This window comes from Natrix helvetica, assembly GCF_964273705.1.
Source record: "Natrix helvetica genome assembly, chromosome: 2".
Classification (NCBI taxonomy): Eukaryota; Metazoa; Chordata; class Lepidosauria; order Squamata; family Natricidae; genus Natrix; species Natrix helvetica.
This window is the reverse complement of record NC_138552.1, coordinates 166,686,496-166,704,386: the sequence shown is the minus strand read 5'-3', so window position 1 is coordinate 166,704,386 and position 17,891 is coordinate 166,686,496. Positions and strand designations below refer to the sequence as shown.

The following is a 17,891-nucleotide window of genomic DNA, read 5'->3' as shown; positions in this document are numbered from 1 at the left end:
ATCCTAAAAAACCCTAAAGCACATGCCATATAACATCTCAGACTTAACAACTGTCGATAGGAAAGACGAAAAGTCTGGATAGTGAATGTGTCAGCACCTGGAGGCATCAGAAGAGAAGAACTGAAGAAAATACAAAGACATGAAAATACAAGCATAATGACTGTGACAAAAGAAAGAAAAGGTAATAGCAATACTAATAGGTGCCATGGGTGCAATCACAAAATATCTGGAGCCCCACTTGAACATCAATGGCATTGATAAAATCACCATCAGTCAATTGCAAAAGGCAGCTTTACTTGGAACAGTTTACATCCAGTGGCAAAACCTTTTAGGCTATCAACTAACTACATTTCCAATCTCAGGTTTTTGAGAAGGACTTGATTAAGTAGACAAAAAGTGCCAAATACAGTCTAAACGTCTGCTGGCTCTTGTTGAAGTACAGGTAGTCCACAACCTCAATTGAGCCCAACATTTCTGTTGCTAAGCGAAACACTTGTTAAGTGCCCCATTTTACAATCTTTCTCGCCACAGTTGTTAAGTGAATTGCAGTTGATAAGTTAGTAACATGGTTGTTAAGTGAATCTGGTTTGACATTGACGTTGCTTGTCCGAAGGTCGCAAAAGATGATCACATGACCCCGGGACACTACAACCATAATAAAAATGAGTCAGTTGCCAATCATCTGAATTTTGATCATGTAACCATGAGAATACTGCAACGGTGTTAAGTGTGAAAAATTGTCATAAGTTATTTTTTCAGTGCTGTTGTAACTTTGAACAGTCACTTAATAAACTTAATAAAAGACTCTGCCTATAGTATATTTAACTCTATGCCACAGAGCTTCTGGAATTGGGCAGTTTAAATGAAATAAAAATTAAATAAATACACCATATTGGAGATTTCCTAGAGTTTATAAAGAGCAGTTTAATAATGCATGGAAACTATGTAGGCATTCAGTGCTATGGAAATCGTCATGCTTTTGCATCTAAAATAAAATGAATTTGTCATTTTAGTGAGTCCTTTCTGTTCGTACTGCATACATATTGCTTCTAATTACATAAAAGTATCCACAAACTACAAAATCAGTCAAAAAAAATAAAACATGTGAGCTAAAATTGACTGGAGTTGAAATAATTCTTTATGTTATTTGTTTAAAATCTTCAGCCAATTGGAAAATAAGCAGAAATACTTACGTTTGCCAGGTGAGCTAATTCTATCTCTAGAAAGGAATCTGAAGTTCTGGGCTCAGGCCGTATGGTGACCACAATGATTTTGGAGTTAATAACTGTATAATTTCTGGGGGAAAAAACAATTAAAAACACAACAATAACTAAAACTACAACTTGATGTAATTAAGCAAAGAGAAACTGTGATTTTTAAACATGGCTAGCTAAAAGGGAAGTTAAATCAATTTTCCTCCACAGAAATTATAAAAATGCTGTCATATATATTCAGGAATAAGGACACTCTTCCTGCTGATCCAAGTGCCTTTTACTAAGTACAATTTATTGATTAAAAAAATAGATTCACAACATAAATATTCACAAGCCTATAAACTCATTAATCTTCTGGTAAACCTGAGATTTGTTCTAGACAAAGCACATTTTTTTGTAAAGCTCTGGTTTGGCCATTTTGCTGAATATCTATTGAAAAACATTCATAAGAATGACAGGAGGGGGGGGGGGGAGATGTTCCAGAAGTTTTGAGTTTCCTCAAAATCGACTCTGTTTTTCTCATCAATAACATGAGGGAATTAAATGTAATTTTGTGCCATCTATGAGCTACTTCGGTATTAAAAAAAATAGCAGTGAATTCACACTACACTTGTGATCAAAGTATTTCTCTCTAAGATTCCTAAGGTCAGGACATGACTTAATTGTCATCAGACTCACTAGGAGACTTTGGGACTAGGTGTCAGTTGCCAAGCCCTTCACTTTTAAAGGAGTTTTAAAGATGAATAGTCTTGATGAGCTAGGTCATCTGAGTTAGTTTGCCCTCTGGCCATTACATTACGTTGCTTGGATGCTTAGAGGTAGGCATTACTAAAGCATACCTTTGCCATAAAGGAAGGAAGGATAATGAGACAATATTTAAGTGTCCATTCTTTGATATTCCTAAATGGAGGGTATGTTGAGAGATTCTCTCTATCATTCTTACTGACCCTTATTGATATTTTTATTCCACTGTTTTCTTTTTAACATTTTAATGAGTTGTTAGCCACAAAAGTCACCTTTGCAAGATGGGAAGGCATATAAATTGATTAAATTAATACATTTCTAAAGCTAGAATCAAGGCATATGATTCCAAAATGAATTAAAAATGAATGGACTGGGCATGAGGACTGGAGTAAAAAAAAAAATCAGGATCCCTTTTATAAATACCTCACCTCCTCTGCCAAATTCCTAACTGCAGGAATGATGTTTTCTTCCCTGTGCAGTTAGGCTATTCAATAAATTGTGTGTACCTTATGAAACTGAACTCCATTATGATAAAGTCAATGAATAATTTCCATATCGCAATGCAATCTTTAGAAGCAACATTTTATTTAACAGCTGTCATCGCACAGCTCAAGTGGGCAATTTCTTTTCAGCTGGAAAATACAATGCAGGTTCCTGAGCTTTCAGAAAGTTACCAGGTGACAGTTATTGCAGTGTTTTCATGGGGAAAAAAAGCAAGATGAACTTCTTTTTGCTATATATTTCAGCTTAAATGTGGAGCTTGGATAATTAAGAACAAGCATTTTGCCTCCCGGAAAGTTTGTGTTTTCATTGCTAAACTTAACAGCATCTGAAAACCTCACTGTGAAATGAAATTCACCTCTTGAAGTGTTTCTGTAGCCTTCTAAGTATTAATTAAGGTCCAATCTTGCCTAGTTATTATTATTTTTTAGATGACCTAAGGTCGGCTAGGTGCTGCCATCTACTGGTTTTTTAAAAAAATTTATGAAGTACTAAACCCTGTATCTTTTTCTACAGTGTGGAAATTGTCTTATAATGCACCTCAAGAGACTCACAATAAATACCCAACAGCATATTGAAATCCTGTGCATACAGATTTCATATTGTGTATTGTTCAAGATGTAAAACTGTCCAATTAAGCTTTAAAGCTTCTATCACATTTGTTCCAATTCAGTAAACGAACAAATTGTGCATTTATGCATTATATCAAGTCTTATAACTGAATAATCACAACTTCTTTGGAGTTAATATCCCTACAGATAGAATGTTAATATACAAAAAATAGTATTGCCTGCTTTTAAACAAAATGTTGTTGTTTTTTTCTGGAAGAAATTTTGTTTAATGAGCCTCCATTTATTGTTTGGGACTTTGTGAAATGTTTCAAAACACTTCCTGCATGAAAGGGCATCAAACAGGAAACAAATCTAGATTGACTGCAAAAACAAAATCAAGGAGAGCAATAATGTGTTGGCAAGAACATTTATGCTATGCCACATTCCGATAAATTAGAGATGTGATGAAGGACTCTTTGCTGCCTAAAGAAGCCACTTTTTAAGAAGGAATAATATTGTGATTATTTATTCAGGAAAATAATTAAACTCAGCGTGTCTTTTTCTTAAGGGAAATGAAGGGCATAGGTTATATTTAGGTAAGGAATACGTTAAGACATATACTGTGTGAGGTTTAGTTTTTTTTCTTGAAAGATTAAAAATACAATTTATTTATCAAGACTTATCAAATCAAAACCCACAAAAATTTAAAAAATAAACATTATTGGGAATACAAATGAAGGCAGATCAAGATGATCAGAAGATGAAGATATTTATTTAAAAAATACAAAGACATCCAGGTATGAATGTTTTTGTATGAAGCCAATATGACAATAAAAATGATAATGATAGAAGACATATCTGTAGTTCAGGATTGAACTGTGGGGTCCTTGGTGCCCTCTGAGGTTGGCTGTTTTTTTTTTTTTTTTGTTTCGTTATCAAAGTAGGTAACATCATCTACAATAAAACAAGCTCAGACAGCCCCAAGAACCCCACAAGATGACAATCAGACAAATCTGATTATATAGCTAGGTTGCAACTTCTAAAACAAAACATTTTCTTCTTCATGTAATCAGCCTTCTCTGTGATGGGCCCAGCCCTCTGGAATGACCTCCCCCCCCCCGACATTAGGATTACTACCGACCTCCGTTCCTTCCGTACAAAACTCAAGACCCACCTTTTCCAACTAGCTGGCCTGGCTCAATTATAGTTTTATCTCCAATCCTCCTGGCAATTTTAAACTTTCTACACTTTAAAAATTTTAACTTGGGGTATTTTAATTTTTAACTTTATTATTATTGTTGTTTTTGTATTGTAACAATTGTTGTGACTTTATACCTCCTCTGTGTAATGTAATGTCTTATCGTGTAACATGTGATTTATTTATTGTACGCCGCCCCGAGTCCCTTTGTGGAGAGGGAGCGGCTAACAAGTCTAATAAATACAAATACAAATACAAAATACAGCTTCACCTTTGAGATGGACGGTATTTGCAAAACAACACAGCCAAAGTCCTTAACATGCACAGGAAAGCAATGGAAGAATACCTTTCTTTAAGCATCCAGTTCAGTAGTTCCCAACCTTTTTTTGTCCATGCCCCACCTAAGCATCTCTAAAATCCTGATGCTGCCGCCCCCGCCCCCCTTGTGACATATACTTCTTACTTTACTCAGAAAAGTGAACTCTACTCACATGGAGAAACCCTAAAAGGCCATTAACTTTGTTTAAACATTCAAATTGCCCCCATTAAAAATCAAATTGTCCCCCTGTGAGGCATGGGCCCCACGTTGGGAACCACTGGTCTAGTTTCTACATTAGCACAGTATAATATCTTCCCCTGTTTGATGAGGGTACACCTCATCTTTCTTTGTGGCACTAAAATCAGTGTATTAAATGCATGTTTACCGAAGAGACTTGGTACTTGATCATATGCTGCCAACAATTGTATGTGTAGAAAAGGTTTTCCACAGGGAAACTGTTGTCATGGTATTACCATTTGATCAAGCTGCCATTGACTTCTCAAAGTATTTTATTAATCAGACAATTATACTGAAAATCCAAAAAAACAGCTTATGAACAGCTGACTTTCTGTGCATAAAAGCGTCATGCTATAAACACAGTGGGATGAAAAGCTGCTTTATCTTTATCAAAACTAACATATTAAAAAAGTTAATTTTTCAGAACCAAAGAGATTTTAATAGAAGAAAAGTGATGGCCTTTTGACAATCTTTATTTGGTATATGGTTCTGAAAATGTAACAGATATAACTAATTAACTAAAATCTTGTTATGTGCCTGATAACTAATTACCATTAATTAAATGAACATTTAACAAGCACTTATTTGGAAGGCAAAGCTTGCATCAAACCAACTTTGTCTTGTAAGATCTAGAGAGTGAATCTGAGAAAATACTCCCATTTATACAAAATGTTCAAATGCTGCTGGAATCGTGGAGTAAACTTTACATTTTAAACATTTTTTTTTTACATTCTCTTTTATTACATTTGCATCTTGATGGAACGTAGGAAGATATATGAGGGGTTTGAGATAAACTTCCAATCAGAAGTCCCATTTGGCTTCAGCAATGATGTTAAATCACAATACTATACCCCAAGAGTTAAAATAGTTATGCTGTTGGTAGAATTTCCTTCATATGTAAACTTCTCTATTAAGTGCTCGTAGGTAATGCAGCATTAGAAAGATAAAATCCATTGGAGAATTAGTGGGCAAGTGAAGATCTTTAATCCCTTTTTACTGTCCAAAACCCCCCTTTTTTAATTTCTCGAAGCCTGACTAAGAGCAAAACATATTGTTTTGTGGTCCTAACAGACTTTTAGACAGCTCCAGACAGCTGGAGAAGAGTGAAACATTCTTCCACTGTCTACCAATTCTCGTCACTAGTGTTTTTCCCCACTCTGCATATGTAGATTTTGTCCCATACAAAGCTGTTGATGTGAAGACTTCGCCAGAAGGAGGACAAAGAGAAAGAAGGACTAGGGGAGACATGATAGCATTGTTCCAATATCTCAGAGGTTGCCACAAAGAAGAGGGAGTCAAACTATTCTCCAAAGCACCTGAGGGTAGAACAAGAAGCAATGGGTGGAAACTAATCAAGGAGAAAAGCAACTTAGAACTGAGGAGAAATTTCCTGACAGTGAGAACAATTAATCAGTGGAACAGCTTGCCTCCAGAAGTTGTGAATGCCCCAACACTGGAAGTCTTTAAGAAGATGTTGGATAGCTATTTGTCTGAAACGGTATAGGGTTTCCTGCCTAGGCAGGGGGTTGGACTAGAAGACCTCCAAGGTCCCTTCCAACTCTACTATTGTATTGTATTGTATTATTGTAAGATACAAAGCTGCAACTAAGTACCCTCTCTTACTTCTTGCTGTGTATAGAGGGCTTCCTGGATATCGCCTTGTTTTTCATTCTTCTCTGGTTTCATTTGTGTTTGTGCTTGACAGCACAAACACAAGCAGTGTGAAGCAGTGTAATATAGACTGAACAAAAACTGCCCTGTCAGTCTCTGAACAAATCTCCTTTTGATTTTTATGGAACATTTTTTGATAAATGTCTAGTAGCCTATGGTTGCAGTTTTTCTCCATCAAGGTGAGAAGCCGAACTTTTCAGTTATACTTAGTCAGCTGTGACTAAATCTTGACATAACTTATTGTGCCTAATTACATAATAATGCACTTAAGAAGAGGCACTGTTATTACTCACTGAGAGTAGATCCCCCCCCCCAATATGCTTAGGACATCTAGTAGCTTTTGTATTAAATAAATGTGTGGATTTGAAATATATCTATATCTTATCTAATAATGGTGTCATCTGTCTTTTTATTTTTGTCTTTAGGTTAATATCCAGTCATTATCGAAGCACTTATGTCACACAGATAAAAGCATGTTTGCATCTATAAATACCTACACCAATCTACACTTAAGACACTATGCCTTAACTCTTACCGGTATGCTTTAATTTCAGCTGACAGATTGAAAGAGTGAACTGTTCTACAGCTCTTCCTTTCTCTCTCTCTCCTACATACACATAGAGACACATTCTCCCATTCCTCCTAATTCTTAACCATTCCTTTTTTCATTAGAGAAAGCCCTGATCACCTTTGTCTCCTTCCCCATTACTTGTATTGAGCTAAAGAAAGCCATTTGGTTCACCCATGAGGAGTATGTCCTATTCCTATTACAAGCTTCTGTCTTCTCCCATTGCTGTCTTATCTCTTGCTGATTCCTACAGATAGCAAGCAATCTTACGTGATCCAAGTGATTTGGACATGAAATACCAAAAATCCTTGCCAATCTGGTTTAAGATAAGGGATTGCACAAATTAAAGACACTCAAAAAAATATCATCTGTTCTAGATGACAGAATGCTGTTGCCTCACTATTTTTCTTCAGTCCAGCCTCTTGCCAGACCTAGGAAAACAAAACTGGAGAATTTTTTCTTCAGTTTTGCTATTGAAGGTTAATGGGGAAAATCAAGGAAAACCTACAACACACTTGATGTAGAACTCAAAACAGGTTAGTTGTTTCTTCTTTAGACAAAAATAAGAAAAGAAGTCTTATATTTCATTCCTGCCTGCTTTCTACAGGACACATCCAGGGGAAGGATACTGCAAAATTCCCATTCCCTCCCCACTCCTGGGGGAAGGATATTGCAAAATCTCCATTCCCACTCCACTCTGGGGCCAGCAAAAGGTAGCATTTGCCGGTTCTACGAATTACTCAAAATTTCCGTTTAAAATTCAGAACCTGCTGAATTTCACCCCTGATTTGAATCGTCCCTTACAGTCATCACTTACCTTAAGGTAGGCAAAATAAGCTCTAAATTTTTGTACAATACTGCTCCAAGTACAAACACAGTGGATTCATCTAGTTCTAAAATCAAAGGAAGAAAGAAGACAATATGTAGGTGAAATTTGATATCTTTCCAAGCATCTCCAACTTTGTCATTACAGAGATATATAAAACAGTATTTTATCATTATAGAAAACTTTGCTTAGAGAAAACCAAGATTACAATTATAATATATTCTAGTGAATTGTTTTATAATAATGTAGTAAGATTTTACATTTAGGGATGAAAAAAGTCTTTAGATTTGAGCATCTCACATGATTAGGAGCATTCTGAAACCTTATTTGTGAAATACATCATTTGCTAAACTGTATTATATTGTATTAACTTAATTATTATAATTAATAGCCTAATCTAATAATCCAAGTATTTCTTTGGCTTTAGGAAAGTCACTGGAATAGTTACTGGTCTTTAAATAACACCACCAATCCCAAAAAGTTCAATAAGCCATTTGCCACAATGGACTCATAGTGAACCATGGTCAATTTTAGCTAATAATGTCCTATATAAGCCTATATTTGTAGAAACACGTCAATTATTCTTGCGCAACAATGGTAAGCATAGGTCATTCCCATACGGAAATGGAACTATCTCATAATTATGAGAACTTTCCTCCTTCTCCATTCCCCATTCAAGCACAACTGAGTACTTATCTTTGCTTGTTTTGTAACAGGATACTAACTTGGTAGTGAGAAGCCCATCACTTCCTTTCCCATGGATGAGAGTTATAGATAATGAACATGATCATTCACACACAGATACGTAAGCAAGGAAGAGGAAGAACCAGATAAATGTGTACTATGTCAGTCCCCTTTTTACATAAGGAACTGAAATGGCTATTCCTATAATGTGTAAAGGGACACAAAGATTACAATAGCCATTTGGGTGCACTCTGAAGCAGGCAAAATGTTTTCCAGCTGGTCTCCATTATTATGATTATTATTTTAAATTTATTATGACCACCCACTCCGATAGTGACTCTTTCCCCTTGATTTTCCTACTGATTCTTTGCTGTTGCCATATTATTTCCAACTTCAACTGGGTTCCCATAGAAATAGAAACAGTTCAAGGTGCATTATAATAGGAAGGCAGCTATGAACTAATGAGAAGCCCAAAAGAGAAATCCAGGAATTAGCTTTCATATTCACAGACTCAAGAACTTCGAATTATACAAAGAATAAACTTGACATTCTTTCTGCTATACATTTTTCTTGCTTTTTGGAGAACTGCCATATTATAACCATAGAAGTTTAGTTGTAAATGCTAATCATTAAGATTCAATAACCACCTTTTGCACTATACATTTGTATAGAAGGAACAAGTCTAAAATCCGACTGTAATGCTAATCTTCAAATAGCTGATCCAAAATACTGATGAAGCAAGCCCACAAATGCATGAGTTAGCGAGTTAGCTTTCTTTCATGAAATAGAAAATTAAAATGCTGCTGAGCTTTTACCTGTTGACATAGGGGTGAAGATACTTTTGGGAATCACAACCCTATCTTCTGAGTTTCGGGCCCAGTCAACCATTCCTTTCCTTCCTCTCATGGGGAAATTGATGTCTGTTAGAACAGATGCTGCAGGCAGCTTCTGAATGCTGGCCACTATTAAGAAAAAGAAAAAAAAAATCAAGCAGAATTCTTGTTTTAGTAGTCAAAGTATTTTATTATGGATCTATTAAGAAGAGCACATGTATTTCGGAATTCTGATTGTGAAAAGATGAGTTTTATAGGAACATATTTCAAATTAAAAAAGAACAAAAACTGCAATCCTACTTTGGTGGACTCAGAGATCGGCTCATTGAATACATAGAATTATTTCCTTGTATGCATAAAAACCAGAAAGATGACAAGCTTAGGCATGACTAATAGACTGCGAGTGCAACATTGTGAATTTTATTCTCTCACTTGTCAGATAGATTCAGAATCTTAGTAGGAACTCTTCATTCTGTTATTCCATGACATGAGATTCACATGGAAGGAGTAGAGCTATATTTTCAGACCAGATTCTGAATTGATCAAAAATGACAGAATTAGGAAGGAAGTATTATAAACTGCTTGAGGATGTATAATTTCTAGAACCAAACTAATGAAGCAGTAACAACTCTTATATCCATAGCCCAGAAACCCTATTAAATAGATTGACATATTAGCAGCCTGCAGCTTCCTTTTGGACGAAGTAGAAAAGCAGAAATCTGGTATCGTACAAGTCATTTTTGATTATTTTTCAATGTGAAAAACAATCATTACCATTTTATTACTTCTGATTAGCACATTTAGAGAGCAAAACACAATTGCACCTAACTTCATTTACCTTCACATTAATTATTCAGAGTAGATGACTGATATTTTATTTGACATATAAGGAAAGAAGATGCAAATAGTCTGAATAGTTTAAGAAGATTTTTCTCTAAGTTATTTATTACTTGTAGCATGCCCTCAGTGTACAAAGCTTCCTTATTAAGCAGAATACAAGTAGTCCTCAACTTACCACAGTTCATTTAATGATCGTTCAACAGTTATGACTGTTTTTCACAGTTATACCTTTGCAGTATCCCCATGACCATGGGATTAAAATTCAGGCACTTGGCAACTGACTCATACTTATGACCGTTGCTGTGCCCCAAGGTCATGTGATCCCTTTTTGTGACCTTCTGACAAGCAAAGTCAATGGGGAAACCAGATTCACTTAACAACCGTGTAATCAACTTATCCACTGCAGTGATTCACTTAACAAATGAGGCAAGGAACATCATAAAATGGGGCAAAACTCACTTAACAAATGTCTCACTTAACAACAGAAATTTTGGGCTCAATTGTGGTGTAAATCAAGGACACTACCTGTATTTTACACAAGCCTTTCAGTACATTTATGATCTGTACATTTATGATCTATATTCCAATTAGAAAACAACAGCACTTAGCACTTGTATTACCACTTCACAGTGCTTTACAGCCCTCTCTAAGCGGTTTACAAAGGCGGCCTATTGTCCCAAACAATCTGGCTCCTCATTTTACCCATTCACCTCAGGAGAATGAAAGGCTGAGTCAACCTTGAGCTTAGTGAGATTTGAACTGCCAAATTGCAGGCAGCCGGCAGTCAGTAAAAGTAGCCTGCAGTACTGCATTCTAACCACTGCGCCACTGCAGCTCAAAACAAGACGCTTTGATGATGCAAGTGAGCATTAATCTCTCCTAAAAAATATTTTGCTCAACACTTCCTCCCTCAAATAGCTTTTTGCATATTTGGTAAGAATCAAGATGTATTTAGCCTGTTTGAATTCAACCTTGGCTCCCATTTATTCAGAGACCATTCACCCACCCAGGTTGCCGCATTCAACAAAGATTCCCTTCCTTTTTATTTTTTTCAAACAGTGTGTGTTCCCAAAAATAAGACCCAATTGGAAAATAACCCCTAGCATGTTTTTTTATAGCATAAGCCCTATCAAAAAATAAGCGCCAGTTAAGATTGTCTGCCAGACAGACACATTTAGTACTGTATTTCCCCCAAAATAAGCCCTAACTGGAAAATAAGTCCTAATACATCTTGTGGAGCAAAAATTAATATAGGATCCAGTCTTATTCTCAGGGAAACACTGGTAACAATATAAGCAGTGAGCTAGTAGAACAGGTACGGTATGTAGATTTATCTGTTGAGTTATTGGAATAGCTCAATAATAACACAAGTTAACCTTTAATGTATTTTATGAATAGTTCTGGTTGAATGCCCTTTTAGGGTTTTTTTATACAACTGCCATCTCAACAAAATCTGGCTGCTGTGAAGTTGAGCGAAGAAAACTTAATCCTGGGTAAAGATGTGCGTAGAAAAAGGCATTTTGCAAAGCAAAATCTTAGTGAGGAAGAAAAACTCTGCAAAAATGCTGAAGAGCTTGATCAGGCCAAACTGGTGTTTATGGTTTTAGCTTATTGGCCCAAATAAATCATGCTAAGTCCATGATTGGGAAGAACCACTGAAATTCCAATGTTGAAGACAGAAAATAAATCATTTAGGAAAAGCTTGAAGGACAGACAACATGTAAACATGAAGAAAAAAACTGAACAGAATTAAGCAATTAAGAATTATGTAAACTATTATTTAATGATGAGCATAATTCATCCAAGCCACCTTTCCAAAACAGGACTTGTTGTCCCTAGAAACTATGTTTAGTTTGTACTACAGAGCATAAGAACAACTGAATACAGTAGGTTCCCCTCCATCCCGCAAAAAAACCGCAATCATATATTGTGTTGTGCTATTAATATGCAAAACCCAGAAACCTATTACGGTCAGTTTTAAGTGAGTTGTATGAAAATACATACTGACAATTCATAGCTCTGAATGCAAATATGGGATATTATTTTTTTAACCAAAATGCCTGCCCATTTGTGTGTTATAATTAGTACAAGAGTGGGGAAAACATAGGCAGGCTAAAAAATATATGTTTATCTATCTCACCCTATTTACAATGTAGTGGTTATCTAGAGATCTCTTGCATCCTGTTTTAAGCACACTGAGTGGGATTCCATGGTAACATAGTCAATTGGAAATAAGATTCAGAGTAATTCTAAGCATTTGGCAGGCTGGCACATATTCACATTAGCAGAGAGAATGAACAATCAATTTTCTAAATAATGATAGAAAGAAGGTAATAGAGTCGATGTTATTTTCACACTGCATCTATTGGCACATGACTAATTTACAGCAGATGCCCCAGAGAGGGGTAAAAAGAGAAAGACAAAAGGAAGAGCTGTGAAAGCAGCTACAACAAAATTACAGCAGAAAACGATTTAGCCTCTCCTAAGTGGGTTTCATTTTAAAAGAAAGTGTAATTCAAACCAAGAGACAAGGAAAATTAAGGTAATAATTATATTAGATTTCCAAAATATATTGCTTGACAGCTAGCTCTTTAGCAAAGTTGGATTTAAAGCTGTTACATGCATGTGTATACAAACGCTCACAATTCTGAAATGGTTTGCTTGATTTCTCTGTATCATGAAATGCCCAGCCACTGCACTCTGAAATTGTGTCCTTGTGAAGGGAGCATTGAGCCTGTATTTACAATTATTGTGATCAACATTTGTAACCTTCCCAGCTGGCTTCTGGCAATCAAAATCAATGGGAGAAGTCAGATTTGCTTAATGGCCATGAATCTCTTTCAGAGATTCATTTGCAGGTAGACCTCAGTTAAAGACATTTCCTTCAGAAGTTATGACAGAGCTGAACAGATGGCACTTAAGCCTGGTCCCTATTTTTATGACTATTGCAGCACCCCCATGGCCACATGATGAAAGTTTGAGTTATTAGCAGCCCACACACACTTACAGCCACAAGGGTTCTTCAACTCCAACCACCTGTCTACCTCCTCCACCATCTCTAGACTTTTGGCTTCCCTGTTCGGCAGCAGTGGCGGTGATGCTGGACTGAAGTAGAGCCTTCACTATTCTCACAATCTCCTTGTGGCTTCTATCTTACCCAGCCATGCCAGCATCACCATCACTGCAAAGGGCTATTTCATTCCTTGTGCCATGGCCAGCCACCCCATTGCACCACAGCACAAAGCCATAGCCGCCCCTGCTCTGCCTTGTGCTCTACCAATGCTGCTGGACCCAAAAGACTTTGGCTGTTTCCTTCCTCCTGCGGCTGATGAGGTGAGCTCTCTGTGGCCTTATGTGAAGCAGACGAGGCCATGTGCAGCCTTCTCCAAATCACACATGGCCTTCTCATGAGGCTCAGCAGCCTTCTGAAGCCTTCCAAGAAGGCTGTGCATCAGGGATGGGTTGCTGCTGGTGTTGCTGCTGCTTCGCTTCGCTGTGGGTGTGCAGTTGCCCATAAATTGTTCTGCGCATGTGCAGAACATGAAAAAATGACTGAAAAGCAAGCCAGCAGCAGCAGCGGCGACCGGGGGAATAGTTCAGGGGCATGGACAGCCTGCCGTCCCTACCGGTTTGGCAACCCAGTCCCAATTTCCACTACCGGTTTGCCCAAACTGATGCGAACCGGTAGCAACCCACCTCTGCTGTGCATGATTCAGAAAAGCACATGGGCAACTTGGAGAAAGGTGTGTGCAGCTTTCCTTGGGAAGAAGCAGCTGCCTGGTATGTTGCTACAAGAGAACATCAGTTTCCCAGAACTCTCATGACTAAGCAAAGGAAAGCAATCAGAAGTCAAAGGACGCAGCATAAGCTTTTGGACAATAAGCTGGAATGCAATGTAATTTTCCCAAACCAGAGACTGGTAAGAAACTTTGCACTGGAGCTTTCTTAGGTCACTCCATCTTCTCCAACCTGCACATCTTTACTTTGGGATAATTATCAAAAATGTGATTATTTAAGTATTTTATTCTAGTGCTGATAACCTGGCATCACCCGAGTATTTATTTATAGGGAAAAAATGTTTGGACCAAACATAATTTCTAATGTTGGATTTTCCCCCTTACCCTTTGTGGAGTACTGTGAAGCCATTACCATGGAAACTCCATCACTCTGTAAAGTAGAAGCCAGTACGGCAGTATGGCACAACAGGCTGTATCGTAACAGAGCACGTACCTTGATGGGTGTTAGGGGTGTCTTACCCCCACAGTATTTTTCTCAAGAGAGTAAGTCATCTGTGTGCCAACTTTGGTTGAAATTGTTTGAGATGTTCCAGAGTTATGCTGGAACACACACACAAACACACACACACACACACACACACACACAAACAGAGCAATGTGTATTATGATAGATAGATATAGAGATATAGATATAGATATAAATTAGTTACCCTTCAATGTTAAACTCTGATTATGCTTCAAATTTTGTAGGAGAAGGAGAGGGGGAGGGAGGGAGGGAGGGAGGGAGGGAGGGGTAGAGAGAAAGAGAGAGAAAGAGAGAGACCACATAGTACTTTAAAATATGCCTAACATTGTATTTCGTATTAATCTGAAACTATCTGACTTATATCCATAACTCTATAAAATAAGTTATCAACATATGTTGGGAATAAAATGAAACTCTACTTTTTCCCTAGTCCAGAACACCAGCAGAAATCAGAATACAATTCTGAATAGCAGTTAAGGCTTAATATTCTCCACAAACAGAATTATGCAGAACAGGAGTATAATGAATGTAAAAGAACTGGAGACTTATAGGAGGGGACAGCGTAACACATGTAGCCATGTATTCCAGAAAAGGAGTAGAGGGCATTCTGATTGCTTCCAAGACTCTCTTTGAAGAGCACAGATAAAGAGTGTTGCTTATAATCCACTTGTTCAGTGACCATTTGAAGTTACTATAGTCTGAACAGGGAGACCTATGACCAGACTAGTTGTGGATGCAACCTCCCCTTGGCTATGTGATTGCAATTCAGGTATTTGGCAGCCAACATTGCATTGATGAAATTCAAATGTTCCTGGGTGATGTGATCACCTTTTACAATTTTCAAGGCCAGCTTCCAATAAACAAAGTCAATAGAGAAGCTGGAGGAAGTGGCTAGTTGGGAGGGAGGGGGGTCATATTATATCCTGCTTAATGACCCATGATGATTCAACCAGAACTGCCAAACTGCCCTTTTAAATTGGGCACAGTCATGTGATTTTCTCCCACTTTATGACTATGTCACTTAGATATAGAAAGTGTTCCAATATCTCAGGGGTTGCCACAAAGAAGAGGGAATCAAACTATTCTCCAAGGCACCTGAGGGTAAAACAAGAAGCAATGGGTGGAAACTAATCAAGGAGAGAAGCAACTTAGAACTGAGGAGAAATTTCCTCACAGTTAGAACAATTAATCAGTGGAATAGCTTGCCTCCAGAAGTTGTGAATGCCCCAACACTGGAAGTTTTTAATAAGATATTGGATAGCCATTTGTCTGAAACGGTATAGGGTTTCCTGCCTAGGCAGGGGTTGGACTAGAAGACCTCCAAGGTCCCTTCCAACTTTGCTATTGTATTGTATTGAATAGCCAATCACAATTGCTGTTGCTGAGGGGTCTCGTATGTCAATAGTAATGTGATCATAGCTACTATAATCCAGACTAACAACAATCTGGATACAACATAGAGGGAAAGGGAATGCGATCAACAGTGCTAGGTCATAACTATGAATCCAGTACCAAGGGACCATTGGAACACAGGACAATTAAACCGGAGACTCCTCAAACAAGATCATACCCAAGAACAATGTCTGAATTTAGCCAAACTCATTTTTTTTTACTTCTAAAAAAAATAATCCTTAATTCTACTCTACCTTTGAAGGTAATGCAAAACCAAGTGTTTTTTTTTTCCATTTAAGGCAATGGTGATTATGCCACCCTTTTTTCTGAATAATGTATATAGTACTAGAAAAGCCTATTTTTTTCCTCTCTGGATTCTAAAGCTGCATTCTTCTCTACTACTGGGCATGTGAAATAATATACAGAAATAAGATCATGCTAGAATGAAAAAATATATATATAGTTTCTGCCTTCTCAATGTGAAACATTTTTGTAATATTCATCATGAAGGAAAAGTGGCATACATAATTTTTCCTTAGCATATATTTTCGTCAATAAAATATCTTTAGATTCTGTGTAGATTAGATTTCATAGAAAACAAATTAAAGCATTTAGTAAAATACGCACGCATAGGTGGTATATTATTGTAAACAATGTTAGCTAAAATACCATTTGTTTTGATATTATAGTGCATGTTTGTATTTGCAAAACATGTTTGAACATAATAAAGTGCATGATTCATACAAGATAAATTCCTAATTTTGTGCAATATCAATGGAGACAAATTTTATAAAAAGATTTCACTAATTTTCATTAGAACAAAAATAATGTGTTTGCTCTGAATACACCAATACAAAGCAGAAAATCACTCCGGGTTAAGTGTTCACAATAAGAACTTATGCAAAAAAAATTAAATGGGAAGCAGAAGATATCTTTAATTAAAACTATAAAACTATCTTTAATTCAAATATTAGTTATTTCAGATTTGCTGTAAACTTTAACATTTTATACTGTGCATTTTCAGCATAAAATAAAATAGTCTGATATTTTGTGTAAAGGCCCCTTGTGCATTGTCTAATTTATCAGATGGTGGTGATTTTCTCTGAATTGTTTGTTTTTGTTTTTTTCATTTTATACTGTGTGAATTTTTTAAAATGTATATTACATGCTACTCAGCACTATAATGGAGCTGGAAAGCTAACTGTCTTCCTCTTTCTTCTTCTATATGCATGAATGAATGGGAAAAAATATCAGATTTCCAGAAGCTTCATTTCATTTGGAACAATGAAATATACTTGGTTCAAATGCAAGTGGAATGTACTGGACTTGAATCATATTGAATCAGCAGATGTGGTCAGGAATTATATCCTTCAGAATGCATGTAGTCCTTGACTTATAACCATTTATTAAGTCACCATTCAAAGTTACAATGGCACTGAAAAAAATGATTTATGATCATTTTTACACTTATGACCACTGCAGCATCTACATGGTCACATGATCAAAATTCAGATCCTTGGTGACTAGTTCATATTTACAACAGTTCCAGTCATGTGATCATATTTTGCGATCTTGTCATAAGAAAAATCAATGGGGAAGACAAGTTCACTCAACAAATTGTGTTACTTAGCAACTTTGCAGTGATTCACTTAACAACCGTGGGAAGAAAAGTTGCAAAATAGAGCAAGATTCACTTAACATTTGTCTTGCTTACAGACAGAAACGTTGGGCTCAAATGTGATCGTGCGTTGAGGAATATCTGTAGTCTTTAAACAGTGATAACTGTCACTTTAAAAACAACTTCTGTATTTAAATACTGCCTTTTGCTCAAGTTAGTGTACAAAATGCTTCTTACTCATGTTTGTCCCCATAACAGCAGCTGTGTACCTTGGGTTGACACAGAGCAACTGGCTGAAAATCACTCATTGAGTTTCCATGACTTGAGGTTTGATCAAGAATCAGGTTCTTCCCATCCCTAGTCCGTATGGCAACATCTCCATGGATGAAATTTTATCATTAAGCTGGTGAATATCACAAGGGTGGAGCATAG

The 17,891-nt window shown here is 36.7% G+C and overlaps 1 protein-coding gene across 4 annotated transcripts in view; it reads right to left on the bottom strand.

Annotated features, from left to right (window-relative positions):
- ADGRB3 (adhesion G protein-coupled receptor B3) overlaps positions 1-17,891 on the bottom strand; it is a 514,089-nt gene that overhangs the window by 237,595 nt on the left and 258,603 nt on the right. For all 4 annotated transcript variants that reach the window (XR_014174267.1, XM_081940251.1, XM_081940252.1 and 1 more), the window contains exons 13-15: positions 9,329-9,475; positions 7,821-7,896; positions 1,194-1,296 (exon numbers count right to left, since the gene is read on the bottom strand). Coding sequence is in view for 3 of the 4 variants with exons in the window: in XM_081940251.1 (XP_081796377.1) it covers positions 1,194-1,296; positions 7,821-7,896; positions 9,329-9,475 (326 nt within the window). In the remaining variant the exon portion in view is untranslated. The remainder of the gene's footprint in view (positions 1-1,193; positions 1,297-7,820; positions 7,897-9,328; positions 9,476-17,891) is intronic.